The sequence below is a fragment of the Mirounga leonina genome, unplaced genomic scaffold (genome assembly GCF_011800145.1).
Source record: "Mirounga leonina isolate KUSES-001 unplaced genomic scaffold, KU_Mleo_1.0 Mir_200, whole genome shotgun sequence".
Lineage (NCBI taxonomy): Eukaryota > Metazoa > Chordata > Mammalia > Carnivora > Phocidae > Mirounga > Mirounga leonina.
In genome coordinates, this window is record NW_023270503.1 from 16077552 (window position 1) to 16092501 (window position 14950).

Genomic DNA, 14950 nt, shown 5'->3' on the forward strand with positions numbered 1-14950 from the left:
AATTAAAAAAAATTTTTTTTCCCATGGGCTCACTTTCTTTTTTTTTTAATTAAAAAAAAATTTTTTTCCCCCTGGGCTCACTTTCTTTTTTTTTAAATTTTTAAAATTTTTTTTTCCCACAGGCTCACTTTCTTTTTTTTTTAATTAAAAAAAATTTTTTTCCCACGGGCTCACTTTCTTTTTTTTTTTAAATTTAAAAAAAATTTTTTTTCCCACAGGCTCACTTTTTTTTTTTAATTTTTAAAAATTAAAACAAAATTTTTTTCCCACGGGCTCACTTTCTTTTTTTTTAATTTTTAAAAAAATTATTTTCCCACAGGCTCACTTTCTTTTTTTTTTTTAATTTTTAAAAATTTTTTTTCCCACGGGCTCACTTTCTTTTTTTTTTTTTAATTTTTTTAAATTTTTTTTCCCACGGGCTCACTTTCTTTTTTTTTTTAATTTTTTAAAATTTTTTTTCCCCACGGGCTCACTTTCTTTCTTTTTTTTAATATTTAAAATTTTTTTTTTTCCCACGGGCTCACTTTCTTCTGCTTCACGGGGGTGTTCTTTAGTGAAATGGGCATTTTTGGAATGTTCTATATTTATGTACTTTCACTGTGAGTGCGTGATGGTGAAAGATACAAGGACAGGGCGTCTGGGTGGCTCGCTAAGCGTCTGCCTTTGACTCAGGTCATGATCCCAGGGTCCTGGCATCGAGCCTCGCATCCCATCGGGTTCCGTGCTCCGCGGGGAGCCCGCTTCTCCCTCTCCCTCTGCTGCTCCTCTTGCTCATGCTCTCTTGTGCTCTCTGTCAAATGAATAAATAAAATATATATTTTTAAAGATTTTATTTATTTATTTGAGAGAGAGAGAATGAGAGAGAGAGAGCAGGAGAGTGGGGAGGGTCAGAGGGAGAAGCAGACCCCCTGCTGAGCAGGGAGCCCGATGCGGGACTCGATCCCGGGACTCCAGGATCATGACCTGAGCCGAAGGCAGTCGCTTAACCAACTGAGCCACCCAGGCGCCCGAATAAATAAAATCTTAAAAAAAAAAATACAAGGACAGTGATAGTGGTTGTCAGTGCCTTGACTCTGGTTAAGGCACCAGTTTTATCCACCAATGCACATAATGAAAAGGCAAATAATGTCTTAGGATGATTCTGAAAAGAGTTTTGACCTTGTGGAGCCCTGAGGGGAGCATAGACCCCACTTTGAGGACGGCTGCTTTCGTCTTTCGTTCCACAAGCATTTATGACAGTTTCCTGTGGACCAGTTCCTGGGAGAGAGGCTCCACCCACAACCTCAAGACACGCTCAGATCTTTCTTATCTAATAGTAACCCCAAGGAATTGAGCCGAGTTTAAGGAAGGGACTTCTTGCAAAGGCGAGGCAGGAATCAGGCCAACTAGCAAGAGATAATAAAGGATCTGGGGCTATCAGCTCCTGGGCATGAAGGGGAAAGGCAGGCTCCCAGAGTAGGAGAGGACAGCCCCCTAGGAGCTGTGGTCTTCAGGAGAGGATGCAGCCAGCCAATCCTTTGGGACTCCTCCGGAGGCCTCCCTCTCCCCTATCTCCAATCCCCTGCTGGTGCCTCTACATCAGACCCATCTGGAAGCCCCAGGTCAAGGGAGTCTGGGCTGCACTTCTAAGCCAGCTTCTCATTGCACAGGGCCATGCGAAGGAGGAGAGGAATGGATTTAGACGGGTAGCTGGAGCCTACAGGTGTGGCATAGACTTGTATCATTTCATTTAATCCTGATAACCCAGTGGAATGAGAGTCAGGGCCATCCATGTCTTGCAGACGGGCACAGGGAAGCCGGCGAGGTGAAGCGATATTGGCAGGGTCTGGGTTTGAACAGACCCCGACGCCCGACCTAGGCTCACACCCAGACCTCTAAGCCTCTCTACCGTGTGCGGTCTGGCGCACAGGCAGGCAAGAAGCCGGCCACGTGGGCTTCCTTCAGTGAGCTGCTTGCCCAGAACAGTAGAATAAGGAAGGCTGTGTGCTGGAAAGTCTTTGTTCTTTATTTACAAGACCCCACACTGCTTTCCTGTCTCTCTGCCCACCTCCCCGCTCCACGCCCAGTTCTTCTTCTTCTGCCCAAAGACTCGCAGACGGGCCAGGACAGGGCAGGATTCAGCCCCAAACTCACAAACGGGTCCTGTGAGCCGCTGGGCAGTCATCGTTCCACAGTGGGGTCCCGCAGGGGCCTCTCACCATCCGCTCCTTCCCTGGCTGCCCCAGGGTCTCCCTGCCGAGGACAAGGAGTGCTTTTGACAAGTCAGATGAAAACAACAACGGTAAACAAAACAGATTCAAACTGCATGGGTCCTGCTTTCGGGAAAGGAAGAAAAATTCAGAAAAATTGGACACTTTAGAATTCATTCCTTTGCACCGTCATTAAAAAAAAAAATTTTTTTTCCCCCCAAACTATGTTTAATACAGGATGCAGACTTCCTAGAGGGTTTCGTAGAACCTTAAAAACTTAAAGTTCTAAACTGGATTCCTCTCTTAAAGCTTTATCAACACCAGAGGAGGGAATTCAGGATTTAGGATTTTTATGATACTTACACACACCAAAATCGCTTAATCTTGTACAGATATTACTGAATATGATTGCTCTCTCCCAAAGTGAGATGCCACATCTCTGATGATTGGCCTGCTGTTTTGGGTTACCTGCATGTGTTTATATGGGTCTGTTTTATACTTTGCAATGGTTCACATCCCATAATGACAGCACCCAGGCTTCATTCAGGACAGTGTCAACAGCATACCTTCAAGTTAAAAATCATTCCCACCTCCACCTCCTCTCTTCTGGGGAGAAAATACCTGCTGGGCACAGTGATGTACCCAGCAGACCAACCCCGAGGGCAGAGTGGGTTGTCACCTGCTCTTCCTTCCAGGTGGGCAGTGGTGGTGAAGGCAGCTGTAACCCACCCCTTTGGGCAGCATTTGGTCACTGTCAAGGTGGAGCGGAGATGTTGGGGGCAGGTGTGGCGTGGGGTGGAGGGATGGGGGCGCTAAGGGAGGGATGGAGGGGTGAGGAGACTGTCATATCTTGGGTGGTAGGTCTAGGTCTGTATCTAGGTCTGTAGGTGCCACGACCTACAGACGTGGCAGCGATGGAGGGGGGTGCATCTGGGACACTCAGGGGTTGACTCACAGTCCTCCTGCTCACTGTCATGTTGAGTTTGGGGGTGAGGGAGACCATGACAGTCTGGGTCCTGGCTTGCATTCCCGAGTAGATGGTTTCCGAGGCGGGCGGCACCACATAGTGAACTGCTTTCCACGGTGAACACGTCACTCTGTAGGGCAGGCTCCTACGTGGAAAGGGAATCCTACAGCTCGCGGTTCTTTGTGACTGGCTTCTTCCACGAAGCAGAATGTTTGCAAGGTTCATCCACCTTGGAGCATGCGTCAGTGCTTTATTCCTTTTTATGGCCAAATAATATTCCATCGTACACATCTGCCACATTGTATCTATCTATCCATTCATCAGCTGATGGATATTCGGGTTCTTTCCACTTTTTGACCACGCTCTCTGATGCTGTCCCGAACATCGGTGCACACGGTCTGTGTGGGCTCACGTTTGCGTTTCTCTTGAGCGTGTCCCTAGGAGCACAACCGCCAGGTGACATGGCACTCTATGTTTAACATTTCGAGGAGGGCGCCTGGGTGGCTCAGTTGGTTAAGCGACTGCCTTCGGCTCAGGTCATGATCCTGGAGTCCCTGGATCGAGTCCCGCATCGGGCTCCCTGCTCAGCAGGGAGCCTGCTTCTGCCTCTGACCCTCCCCCCTCTCATGTGCTCTCTCTCTCTCATTCTCTCTGTCTCAAAAAAAAAAAAATTTTTTTTAACATTTCGAGGAACTGCTAGGCTGTATTTGGCCCCCCTCTCCCTAGTAACATTTTGTTGGTTTTATTTTTATTTTATTTTTTTAAAGATTTTATTTATTTATTTGAGAGAGAGAGAGAATGAGAGACAGAGAGCATGAGAAGGAGGAGGGTCAGAGGGAGAAGCAGACTCCCTGCCAAGCAGGGAGCCCAATGCGGGACTCGATCCCGGGACTCCAGGATCATGACCTGAGCCGAAGGCAGTCGCTTAACCAACTGAGCCACCCAGGCGCCCCACATTTTATTGGTTTTAAAGTCTCTTTTGTTTGATAATAATAGAGCAACTTCAGCTTTCTTACAGTTATCCCTTGCCTTTTAAAAGCGATGATTTTAATCACAAATGCACGCAGCCGTAAATAATATTTTATTTAGCGACTCATGTTTTGAGACGACATCGGTAGCTGGAATTCATTTGTGTTCACTGCGGTGTACTATTCCGTGTGCGTTCCTACCACAATTTACGTATCCATCCTCCTGTGCGTGGATATTTGGCATGGTGCTAGTGTTTTGTTACCGCAAGTGCTTGGCGGCTGTGAACGTTCCTGCACAGCTCCTGATAAACGTTTCTCTGCTTCTCGAAGTGACCAGCCGCATCAGCCCGGGCTGGGAGCTTGCCCCAAATGTAAATTCCAGATCCCTACCCCAGACCCACTGAATCAGAAACTCTGGGGGTGGGGCCCAGCCATCTGGGTTTTGACAAACCCTCCAGGTGATTCTGAGGCCTGAGCACATTTGAGGGCTACCGCTCAGGGTATAATTGACGATTGCCGGCAACCGACCGTTTTTCAAAGTGGTGGTTCCACGTTCCACGCCATGAGCTGTGTGTGTGAGTTCCCATAGATGCACACTCTCTCAGCACTTAAGGTTGTCAGACTTCTTTATTCTGCCCATTGCTCGGGTCTGTCTGACTGCGTTTCCCTGCAGAGAGGCGTGGGCATGGCGGGCTCCCGTCTGGTCCTGCCTCCCAGCCTCCCTCCTCCTGGCCGCGCCCTGTCTCAGAAGCACGGCCGTGTCATGCTCGAAGGCGGCTCAGCTGTCACGGTGGATAAAACCTCTCTGCTGGGCGGGTTTGTTTGGACAGGAATACATGCACCATCTGCTTCGCCTGGAGCACCGTGCCGAGGAGCAGTTCCTGGAGCACTGGCTGAACCCTCACTGCAAGCCCCACTGTGACAGGAACGTGGTCCATCCCGTGTGAGGGGCTCCGGGCCAGCATCCGGTATGTGCCTTCGCCCACCCGGGCCTTCTGGTTTAGGGAGATGGCGGTGGACAGCACGTGCGTGGGCGCAGAGGTTTTCAAGGCCGTGGCTTAGGGGAGCCAGCTAACCAGCCGGCTGAGGGCTAGGGAATGGCAAGAGCCAAGCAGGGGAGAGAGGTGGCAGCCAGGTCGAGGGGGTTGCTGGGGACACACAGGGAGCCTGACCCCTACACCAAGAGATCCCAGAGAGGGGCGGGATGTGACCCTGTTTGCTGTCCAGAAAAGGTCACTCTGGAATACGAAGCTGGAGACGTGTGGCTTGTGGAGACTCGGGTTTTTACAGGTGGAGTTGGCAACAGTGGCCTTGACCGGTGACATCCATCATAACCATCACCACTGTCACGGGGACCAGCAACTTCTTTCCTGCCTTCCCCTAGCCTTCCGACCCGGGGTCTGCCCGGCCCACCCATTCCGCCCCCCTCTTGCTCTGGCTTTGCTCTTTCGGGCCACCTGAGCTGGACTGTCAGCGTTCCCAGCGCGCCTGCGCACCCTGCCTGCTCCCACACCAGGCGCCTCGCTTCTTCCCTCGCTGGCTCCTCCTTTCCAGATCCCATTAGATGAAGTAGCAAATCCCTTCAGAGGGTAAGCCTAGTGGATGTCGGTCCTCCTCTGTCATTTTTATGGACGAAGCAGGATGGGATATAATTGGGTCGTTTATCATCTGTGGTTAAGAAGAATCTTACATCTGTGTTGTTGATTTTGTGCTACTATGAGTCAACAGAGGAACGGCAAGAGCCATGCAGGGGAGAGCATTTCGAGCCACCCTCTAGGGTGGTGCTCTTTAGAATTTCCAGAGTGCTCCCTCTCACACAAATTGTCCTGTTTGATCCTCTTAACACCCGGTGCCATTTGAGAGCATATGTTTAACCCCATGTGATGGAGGAGCTCAGTGTTAAGCTACTAACTCATGCCAGGCACTGGTCGGGATGTCAGACTTCTGCCAACGCCAAATCCCGCACCCTTCCTGTGGACGGCACTGCCCGGTCCTGTGTGTTTGGGGCAGGGGAGGGGGGAACAGAAGTTCCACTTTTGAAGGGTGGGGGTTGGACAGACATCTCTCCATAAAGGGAGACACTTAGTGCCATTGTGTGGCCGGGCAAGAGGGATGGTTTCTGGGTCGAGCGAGCCCCACACATGGCGGCACCCTCCAGGGGCTGACCAACTGAGGCCTCTGCCTCTGGGTGGGATCGGCCCTGCTGGTGAGCCCGGGGTGGGGACCGCTGGCTCCTGCAAAACACGGATCCCACAGAGGCCTCACGGCAGGCAGCTCCCACTTACATGGAAACGGGGAGGAGGGGTGCACACCAACTTGGAATGTGGACTCGGAGAGCATTCAGATGGTGAAAACCGATCACGGGAAAAAATGACCGATTTCTTTCTGTGTCCTCATCGGCAAAATGAGGACAGTAAGGGCTCCTCCCTCACAGGGTCGTTCGGAGCATTAAAAAAGTCAGTGGTTGGAACACAGTGCTGCCTGGTGCATCTGGGGAAGTGCTAGGAGCTGACTGCTTTCGGCTGTCTCCCCTCCCCCTCTTCCTCCTTCCCCTCCTCCCCTCCCCTTTCTGTCAACTTGACCATCCCATGATTGTTCTTTTCTTGTTCTTTTCCAGCAAGCCATCTGATAAGCATCGACCTGGCTACTGTCAAAACGGGATAAGGCTCCCTCTTGCATGTGTTTTTCAGCCGTGGAAATGGATGTGTTCAGACCCCGTGAGCTCCAGGTGTGGCCAAGTCTGCCTTGGGGACTGATGGCAAATACATATATGCTGCTTCATTTTACTAACCTGTGTCACTCATTAAAGCCAATAGCTTAAAGTATAACCCCCCTCCCCACTTGACCTTCCTACAGGTTTGATGAGGGGGCAGGCGGGAAGCTCAGCTGGGGAGGAGGCAGGGTCCCTCGGGCTCAGCCGCTGGGCAGGCTGTGGGCCCTCAGGACTCGGTCAAGTCTTGCAAGGCCTGCACTGGGGGCTGTGCAGGTGTCTGATCATCTCTTCCCCCCCCCCCCCCGCCCCCTTGTCTACTCTAATAAACGGTGGTGGTAAATCTGCTTTCTGCCGTGTCTCCTTTCTTTTCCCTCCAAGAAGAAAAACTGGAATTTCCCTTCCCGTTTATCTTTGTGAATCAACCCAGCATCAGAAAGCTTAGGGTTCTTTGAATAAATAGATGGGCGAAAATACAAACACCCAGCAGTTTTTCACTAGGGCCATCTTTTTCGGTAAAGAGATGACTTGCCCGCGGCCTGCTCTGGAAATAGAGCATCACTGAATACCAGGGGCACACCCTGGTCTCCTGGCCAAGGATACGTTTTTTTTTTTATGGAAAGTGGGTTGTAGCTTCTCTCTCCGTCATGTGCCCACACCTCCCAGAATCAGAGATTGCACTATCAAAGACCAACGACAGCAGAAATTGGGAGGACAAGGGAAAGTGGGCTGAATGGTCCTAGGGAGAATTGGGCATCCTCAAAAAGAGGTAAGGGGAGATGCCCATGTACCCTGGGCTACGGGGGTGGGGGGCACGCCTGTCCCCTGTCTCAAGGGAGCCTGGGCGGGCTTGTCTAGGGAGGTGTCATAGAGCGTCTCAGGGGGCGAAACCCTGCACTAGGATTTTGGCACACGAGGATTTTCGTTGAATCATCACACCTACTCTATGCAGTAGATGTGGTTATTATTCCCACTTTATAGGTGAGGAAACAGGTTTACAGAATTTTGAGAGTGTATTTGTTTTCGGTCTTGGTTGTAACCAATTACCAGAAACTTCGTGGCTTAAAACAACGTGAATTTATCACCTTACATTCCGAGGTCAGAAGTCTCACTCCGCAGGGCTGCATTGCTCTCTGGAGGCTCTAAGTGTGAATCTGTTTCCTCACCTTTCCCAGCTTCTCGAGGCTGCCTGCATGTCTCATCTCCCTCCTCTATCGTCAAAGCCGGCAGTGACAAGTTGCGTCTTTCTCACACTATGTCATTCTATCTCTCCTGCTTCTCTCTTCCACTGTTAAGGACCCTCGTGATGACATTGGGCCCTTTCAGAGAAACCAGGACAAACTCACTATCTTTAAGACAGTTGATTAGCAACTTTAATTACATCTGTGACCTTACATCCCCATTGTCATGTAATTACCTTACATATTTATAGGGTCCAGGGATTAGGATGTGGAGATCTTGCGGGAGTGGGGAGGTGGGTGGGCATTATTCTGACTCCCACGGGCAGTGTGTTCAAGTTCACACCACTGGCAGGTGGGGCAGCTGGGATTTGAAGCTAGGATACCCCTTATTGTCCTGGGCCTCCCAAACACTCTGTACCTTTGCCCTAAACCTGAAATCCTTCTGCCTTGGATTAAGTGGTTTTCTCAACTGAGCTCCTTGACGGTTCAGGATGTGTCTTTATTGGGACACCATTGCACCCCTCACCTGGTAGGGGGGCATCTGTTGAGTGTCAGACCCATTTCATGGACTCTGACATTGAACACATGGACCCTGACATTGAACACATGGACTCTGACACTGAACACATGGACGCTGACATTGAACACATGGACGCTGACATTGAACACGTGGACTCTGACGTTGACTTGCCCAGGGTATGCGGTACAGCGGCAAACAGAACACTTCTGCTCAGGGCCCCATGCCCCCTGCTTCTCAGGGTGCTAAGAACGGGAACTGAGTATGTGTGTGTGGCACAGAATGCAAGGGGCTGAGACTACAGACCCACAGGGAACCAAAGTTTTATGTTGGAGCAGAGGCGGGATCTCCTTGAGCTTCTAGGAACCCCGGACATGGTTCATTTCTCAGGGGCAAGAGCTCCCCTTATGAACAGAGCAGATTCTTCATCTGTCATATAGAGCCTGGCTTTCAACCTCCTCCCCTTGACACATGGATGTGCTTACCCAGAACACACTCCCTGGAGCCCACAGATACAGGGGCTAGAGTGCTGTAGTTGACTGTGAGCTTGCTGCAACCTCACCTTCCCCCTGCTCACAACAGCATTTCAGATGGCAGGTGAGTGAGAGCAACGGCATGACGGGACGATCTTGACAGCGGCAGACATCAGTGGTTCAGAATATGGGCTTGGAGCCCGAGCGCCTGCATTCCGTTCCTGGCTCCACCACTGACTAGCTGTGTGCCCTTGGGCAAGTGGATTGACCTCTCTGGGCCTTAGCTCCCTTATCTGTAAAATGGGAATAATAATAGTACTTCTCTCAAAATGTTATTGTGATAATTCTTTTATTGAGTAAACACTTCATAAAAGTAGCATTACTGCTTAAAAAGATTAAACGATTATTGGGCATTACTTCATTAACCAAGATAAAGTCTCTCTTTGTTTTTCCTCTCCCTTTATTTATTTATTTTTAACTTTTTATTTAGGGAAAAGGTAGAGAACGTTTGGGGGGCCCAGAGTAGAGAAGGGCCGCCTGTCCTCTTAGAGTTGCTCTGTTTACATTACTAAATCTTCTTATCTGTAAACATGGTCTATCTCTCCATTTATTTAGGCGATTTTAAATGTCCATTATTCAAATTTTATTATTTTCCTTGCAAAGACTGTGCATATCTTTTGTCAGCATTGTCTCTAGGTACTGTGCAGGACTTTTAAAATTATAACCAGAATTTTCTTATAATTACATTTCCTGGTTGGTTATTCTGGTGCGTATAGGAATAAAATTGATTTTTATACATTGATTCTATCCAGCCACTCTCTGATACCTCTAACCAATTCTTCTGAGAGAATTACTATATATGACCTTTGCTTCTCTTCGAAGTTGAGAACAAACTGAGAAGTAGATGTAGGAGTCCGTTAGAATAGGACTGATCACCTTTATTACCAATAAGGTTCTTTGGAAAATATGGATTAGAGCTATAGCTACAATAGGCTCTTTAATACTCCATTTCAGGGCGCCTGTGTGGCTCAGTTGGTTAAGCGATTGCCTTCGGCTCAGGTCATGATCCTGGAGTCCCTGGATCGAGTCCCACATCGGGCTCCCTGCTCGGCAGGGAGTCTGCTTCTCCCTCTGACCCTCCCCCCTCTCATGTGCTCTCTCTCTCTCTCTCAGTCTCTCTCTCAAATAAATAAATAAAATCTTAAAAAAAAAAAGAAACAAGAAGTAAATGTCCCTCACATATTATAGATTTCATTGCATTCTCTCTCTAAAAAAATCATTGTCCATGACAATACTGTTTCTTCTTGTACAATCCTTGTACCTTATACCTTTTGTTTGTTTTTCCTGTCTTATTGCTATAACTAGGACTTCTAGAACAGTGGTGAACAGATGTCATTATAGTGTGCCGTTTTTCCTCATTCCTGTCTTTAAAGGGAATACATATGATTGCTGTGCCCTTTTGGTAGAAAGCTATTATCAGGTTAGGGAAGTTCCCTTCTGTTCCTGGTTTGAAAAAAAAAAATTATAAATGGGTATTTAATATTTGAATTCTCTTTTGCATTAATTGAAATGACAATATGACTTGTAATAACATTAATGTGATTTCCCTAATGTTAAACCAACCTTAAATTCCTGAGCTAGTGTGGCTTATCAGGGAAAGTTTCTTTTCTTTCTTTGTTTTTTTTTTTTTAGAGATTTTATTTATTTATTTGACAGAGAGAGAGAGATCACAAGTAGGCAGAGCAGCAGGCAGAGGGAGAGGGAGAAGCAGGCTCTCCACCGAGCAGGGAGCCTGATGCGGGGCTCAATCCCAGGACCCTGGGATCATGACCTGAGCCAAAGGCAGATGCTTAACCCACTGAACCACCCAAGCACCCCTCAGGGAAGGTTTCTTAGAGGGGGGTGCTGTCAATGATTGTGGAGGAATTAGCTGGATAAAAAAAAGATGGAGTGGGGGACTCCTGTTGAGCGTCTGCCTTCGGCTCAGGTCATGATCCCAGCGTCCTGGGATTGAGCCCCGCATTGGTCTCCCTGCTCAGTGGGGAGCCTGCTTCTCCCTCGGCCTGCTACTCCCCCTGCTTGTGTTCGCTCTCTCTGACAAATAGATAAAATCTTAAACAAAACAAAACAAAACAGATGGAGTGGGGATGAGAGGTAGGGCAAGGTGAGGGTGCAGGTGGGGAATGTTGTTGCAGGCAGAGGCAACAGCAAGTGCTAAGGTCCTGAGGTGGGGAAGGAGCTGGTTTGTTTGAGGAACTTCCACAAAGCCAGGATGGCTTCACCTCTGAAGAGAGAGGGAGAGTGTTGGCCCCAAGAAAGTAGCCATAAATCTCATACAGCCCAGTTAACCTTCTCCTCAAACCTATAAACTCATCTGTCTGATAGAAAACAAGTCTCTGCTTCAAAGATTTTTCAACGGATTAAAATGGACTACTCATTTTTTTGTGTGGCTTAGGTTTCAGGTGGTTCAAATCTCTCTTTTAGTTAAATGTGGGCCCTGCCTTTCCTCTATCCAGATCGTGTTAAGATTTTTCTTCTTTTGCAGTTTAATAGTAGCAGAGAGCAGTTCTTAAAGTGTGGCCCCCATGGGCCAGCAGGAAATTGTCAGACTGCAAATTTTCAGGCCCCACTTAGACTTTCTGAATCAGAAACTTAGAAGCTGAGGCCCAGCAAGCGATCTGGGTTTTAGTGAGCCCTCCGGGTGATTCTGATGTACTCAAGAGTTTGCGAACCATTGGATTAGAGCTTCCCGGAGCTTCCTGAAGCTTCCCAGTGTTATGGAAAGAAGCTGAGACTGAGGGCTGGCAGGCCTGGAGTCTGGTCCACTTTACTCATTTCTCCAACTGTTTTGAGTGCCTACTATGTGCCTTGCACTATTTTAGGTCCTGCAGACCCAGAGATGAACAAGACGGAGAAAGATGATTCTTAAAAAAAAAAATTATGGTATTCATATAACATAAAATTCACCATCTTAACCAATTTAAAGCATACAATTTAGTGGTGGTTAGTACATTCACAATATCGTGCAACCATCCCCACTGTCTAGTTCCAGAACATTTTATGACTCCCAAATGCAACCCTGTACCCACGAAGCAGTCAATCTTATTTGTCTCTCTCTCCAGCCTCTGGCAAACACCAGTTTGTTTTCTGTCTTTCTGGATTTATCTATTCTGGACATTTCATAGATGTAGAATGATACAATATATAGCCTTGGTCTCTGGCTTCTTTCACTTATTGTACGTTTTTAAGTCTCATCTGTGCTGTAGCATGCATCATTCCTTGATATGGCTCAGTCATAGCCGTTTTATAGATACACTACATTTTGTTCACCCTTTCTTTTTTTTTTTTTTTTAAAGATTTTATTTATTTATTTGAGAGAGAGAGCATGAGAGAGAGCATGAGAGGGAGGAGGGTCAGAGGGAGAAGCAGACTCCCCGCTGAGCAGGGAGCCTGATGCGGGACTCGATCCCGGGACTCCAGGATCATGACCTGGGCTGAAGGCAGTCGTTTAACCAACTGAGCCACCCAGGCGCCCTGTTCACCCTTTCATCAGTTGATGGACATTGGGGTTGCTTCCATATTTTAACCATTGTCAATGGTGCTCCTACGAGCATTTGTGGGCAAGGTTTTTTTTTTAAGATTTATTTATTGATTTAGGAGAGAGAGAGAGTGCAGGGGGAGGGGCAGAGGGAGAGGGAGACAAGCAGACTCCTTGCTGAGCCGGGAGCCTAACGTGGGGCTTGTTCCCAGGACCTTGAGATCATGACCTTAGCTGAAATCAAGTCAGATGCTTAACCAACTGAGTCACCCAGGTGCCCCCGTGTGCAAGGTTTGGTTTGAATACCTGTTTTCCCTTCTTTTGGGTATATACCTAGGAGTAGAGTTGCAGCGTCATACAGGAAGTCTATCTTGAACTTTTGAGGAACCACCCAACTTTTCCATAGGGGCTGCACCATTTTACGTTCTCACCAGCAGTGCACGAAGGTTCTGATGTCTCCATGTCCTTGCCAACACTTGTTATTTTCTTTTTTTTTTTTTATGATAGCCACCTTAGAAAGTGTGAAGTGGTCTCTTATTGTGGTTTTGATTTGCATTTCTCTAATGACTAATAATGTTGAGCATCTGTTCCTGTGCCTATTGGCCATTTGTATGTCTTCTTCGGAGAAATGTCCAAGTCTTTTGCCCATTTAAAAACTTGGTTGCTGGGCGCCTGGGTGACTCAGTCGTTAAGCGTCTGCCTTTGGCTCAGGTGATGGTCCCAGGGTCCTGGGATCGAGCCCCGCATCAGGCTCCCTGCTCCGCGGGAAGCCCGCTTCTCCCTCTCCCACTCCCCCTGCTTGTGTTCCCTCTCTCGCTGTGTCTCTCTCTATCAAATAAATAAAATCTTAAAAACAAAACAAAACAAAACAAAACTTCGTTGCTGAAGGGCCAATGTTTTTGATGTGCTAGGAGCAGAGCTTACTAAGGGTAGATAGAATCCGGGACAGGTTTCTGAGCCTCTCCTGCCTCAGTTTCCTCTTCTGTAAGATGCGGATTATAACAGAACCTGGGGTAAAGGATGGCTGTGAAGACTAAGGAGCCTACTGTGTGTACAGCTCTTGGAACTTCGCGTGGCACGTGGGTGTGGCTCTGTGCTGTGTAACTGATAGCCCTTACTATACACCTGAGATGAGACTAACAATAGTAACGGAGCAAGAAGTTACCGGAGATTAATGACTGCCGGGAAGAAAATAAAACAGTGATGCAACAGAGAGTGACTGGAAGGCTATTTTAGGTTGGATGGACAAGGAAGGCTTTTTGGAGGAGGTGACACTTGAGCTGACACCGGAATGACAGGAAGGAGCCAACTGCATGAGGATTCATGTACCGGAAGAGCGGAGGGAACGGCTGGGGCAGAGGTCTTAAGACAGGAACAAGCCGGCCAGTTCAAGGAGCCGCTTGGGCGAAGGACAGAGCTGCTGGGGTGGGGGCTGGGGGCCTCGGCTTTCCCGGCGTGGGGTCCTGGGGGACAGCGCCAGCACGAGAGGATAAGAGCTTCGGAGTCAGGAAGCCTGGGTGTCCAGGTCTCTACGTGTCAGTTAAGAAACCATTTGAGATGGTATTAATCACAGGAGGGTGATACCACTAAGCCCCGTGCCCTGGCCAGCAAAGAGTGTGGGTGCGTTTGAAAATACTTTATCATGGGGGTGGTCGTGGTTCATAAAGCCCCCCTCGCCTCCCTCCTGCCTTCCCACCTTCCTCGAACCTTCCTTCAAGATCCAGTCCAGTTGGGCTTTTACTGAGCACCCCACCCCCGCCCCCGCCATGTGCCAGGCATGAGACTGTGGAGGTGAGCATCAAGGTCTGTGACTTCAAGGAGCCTCAACCCCCTTGCCCAGGAGGCTTCCTCCTTCAGAGGCAGTTAGGATGACGGCCCCTCCTCCTGTGTGGAAGCAGTGCTCTGTCCTTAGGGCATGAAGGACATATGGGGAGGGGCTGGGGTTTGGACTCCTGGTCTCCTTCTTACCAGGCAGCATCCTGGATGCAGGCAGCCCAGGGTCGGGACTGAGAGCGCTCCGAGGCCAGACTGCCTGCGCCTCATGCTGGAGCCCCCACTCGCTGGTTACTTTGCCTCTCTGTGCCTCAGTTTCTTCATCTGTGAAATGGAGGTAGTAGGAGTAGTCCTTACCTCACAGGGCTGTGATGAGGCTTCCATATGGATAATTTGAATACAGGTAAAGCACTGGAAGAATGCCTGGCAGGAGAATGCTGTATAAATGTCTGCTTGTTAAAACAACTAACATCGCGTTCGCTTTGTGGCCTGGGCAAGCCATCTGACGACCAGAGCCTCGCGTCCGAAGCTGCACATGGGAGCTCGTGCGAGGCTCCGGCGGGATAAGGGGTGCACAGTGTCCCGCACCGGGGAGTCTCCACGGACCCCGGCTCCCTTCCTCCCGTCAGCCCTG

General features: G+C 48.8%; 1 protein-coding gene across 1 annotated transcript in view; it reads left to right on the forward strand.

Annotated features, from left to right (window-relative positions):
- The window catches only part of CUNH17orf67 (chromosome unknown C17orf67 homolog), an 18582-nt gene extending 12843 nt beyond the window's left edge, over positions 1–5739 (forward strand). Inside the window, exon 3 of the mRNA XM_035027374.1 lies at positions 4955–5739. Within this exon, the coding sequence (XP_034883265.1) occupies positions 4955–5071 (117 nt within the window). The 3' untranslated portion in view covers positions 5072–5739. The remainder of the gene's footprint in view (positions 1–4954) is intronic.
- Positions 5740–14950: the final 9211 nt, after the last annotated feature.